Here is a 1,499-nt window from a genome sequence, read left to right on the forward strand (position 1 = left end):
CCGAGGGCTCCCCGGGGTCCAGGGCCGAGGGTGCCCTGGGGTCCAGTCCCGGGGCTGGCGGCTGCGGGCGCGGCCTCTAGGTGCGGGCGGATAACAAAACCCGGCGCCGGATCGCCCGGGCCGGATCACAGGCGCCGCAGGATGTGGGCAGAAGGCCTGCCTGTTCCAAGCCTTAAATCAACACCTGCGGTTCCCGGGGGTGCCACCGCTGGGGCTCGCAGCAAGGCTCCGCGGCGCTAGGCCCGAGAAACCGAAACTCCCCTAGTCGCCCCTGCCCCTCAGCTCTCGCGCCATTGCCTCCAGCCCCGAGCCACCATTGTTTCCAGTGCCAAATCGGGCAGCCCCGCTAGCCTCCGGGGCCGAACCGCCAGGGGCCCCGTGAGACCCGAGGAGGCTCTTCCGGGAAGGCTTCCTTTTCCCCCTCTCGGTCTGCGCATCGCCACCACCCTCGCTGCAGAGGCCGCCGCCCGCCCCCCGAACCTCCCTGCCTCCCCTAGATCCCTCTGCCTGCCTCCCCCAACCCTCGTGGGAAGCCCGCGGTGTGGGGGGTGACGGCAGCAGCCCGATCCCGCGTATCACGACTGCCCACGACCCTCGGGGCTCCGGAGAGCCTGGGTCCCGGCGCCTCGGCTGCCCACTCACCATTGGTGAAGGGCTCCATTTTCCCCCCGCCGCGGCTCCTCACAGCCCGAGCGCCCGAGCTTCCTACTCCGAAAGCTGAGGCGGCCCAGCCGACTGAGCATGCCCAGCGCGGCCTCCAGGGGCTGCCAGGGAGGTGCCGCGAGGGGCGGCGCCGCTCCGCCGCTCGGTGGCTCCGCCGTTCCGGGTTTTCGTGGCGGCTGCAGAAAGAGCGAGGGAAGCAAGAGGGAAATGCACAGTCTAACCCCCGGCGGCTCCGCGGAGAGGCGAGGTGAGGCGGGTGCGCGCTGGGGCGGGGCCTGGGCGGGGCCGGGAAAGCCCCGCCCCGCCACTGCCTGAAGTGGACCTGGCTGCGGCGCTCTCCCTGGCCGGGAACCGAGTTCAGTCACTCAACAATTGTGGAGCCCTACTGCGACCCGCCCGATTCTGGACGCCGAGACACCCGCACTGCGCCAGAAAACATGGTCCCAGTCCCAGGAGCGGACATTCCAGAAACAGACCATAAATAAACACAGAAGACACACGAGTGTAAAGTCAGTGCCCCGCTGCGCATTAAATCGGGGTGACGTGATGGCGAGTGAGTGGGTAGCTAATTCGGATGGCTTGGTGGGACATGGCCTCGCTGAGCAGGTGCCACTGAAGCCGAGGTCTGAAGGCAGAGCAGGAACCTGCGGGCGAAGGTCGCTATCCGAACTGCGAATCGCCAGTTTCCCTGGGGAGGTTGGCCGCTGAGGGATCACTTTTCGAAGGACCGAGGGAACGGGCGCTGTAGGTCTTTTCGGCAGGGATGCCCTCCCGCATCATAGTGCCCCGGGAGGGCGGTGAGGAGGAGACGGAAGAGAGGGCAGGGACCCCGCAGG

At 68.2% G+C, this 1,499-nt stretch overlaps 1 protein-coding gene across 1 annotated transcript in view; it reads right to left on the reverse strand.

Annotated features, from left to right (window-relative positions):
• Positions 1-1,193, reverse strand: part of LNPEP (leucyl/cystinyl aminopeptidase) — a 99,988-nt gene extending 98,795 nt beyond the window's left edge. Inside the window, exon 1 of the mRNA XM_011989410.1 lies at positions 643-1,193. Within this exon, the coding sequence (XP_011844800.1) occupies positions 643-661 (19 nt within the window). The 5' untranslated portion in view covers positions 662-1,193. The remainder of the gene's footprint in view (positions 1-642) is intronic.
• Positions 1,194-1,499: the final 306 nt, after the last annotated feature.

Source organism: Mandrillus leucophaeus, unplaced genomic scaffold (genome assembly GCF_000951045.1).
Source record: "Mandrillus leucophaeus isolate KB7577 unplaced genomic scaffold, Mleu.le_1.0 Scaffold353, whole genome shotgun sequence".
NCBI lineage: Eukaryota > Metazoa > Chordata > Mammalia > Primates > Cercopithecidae > Mandrillus > Mandrillus leucophaeus.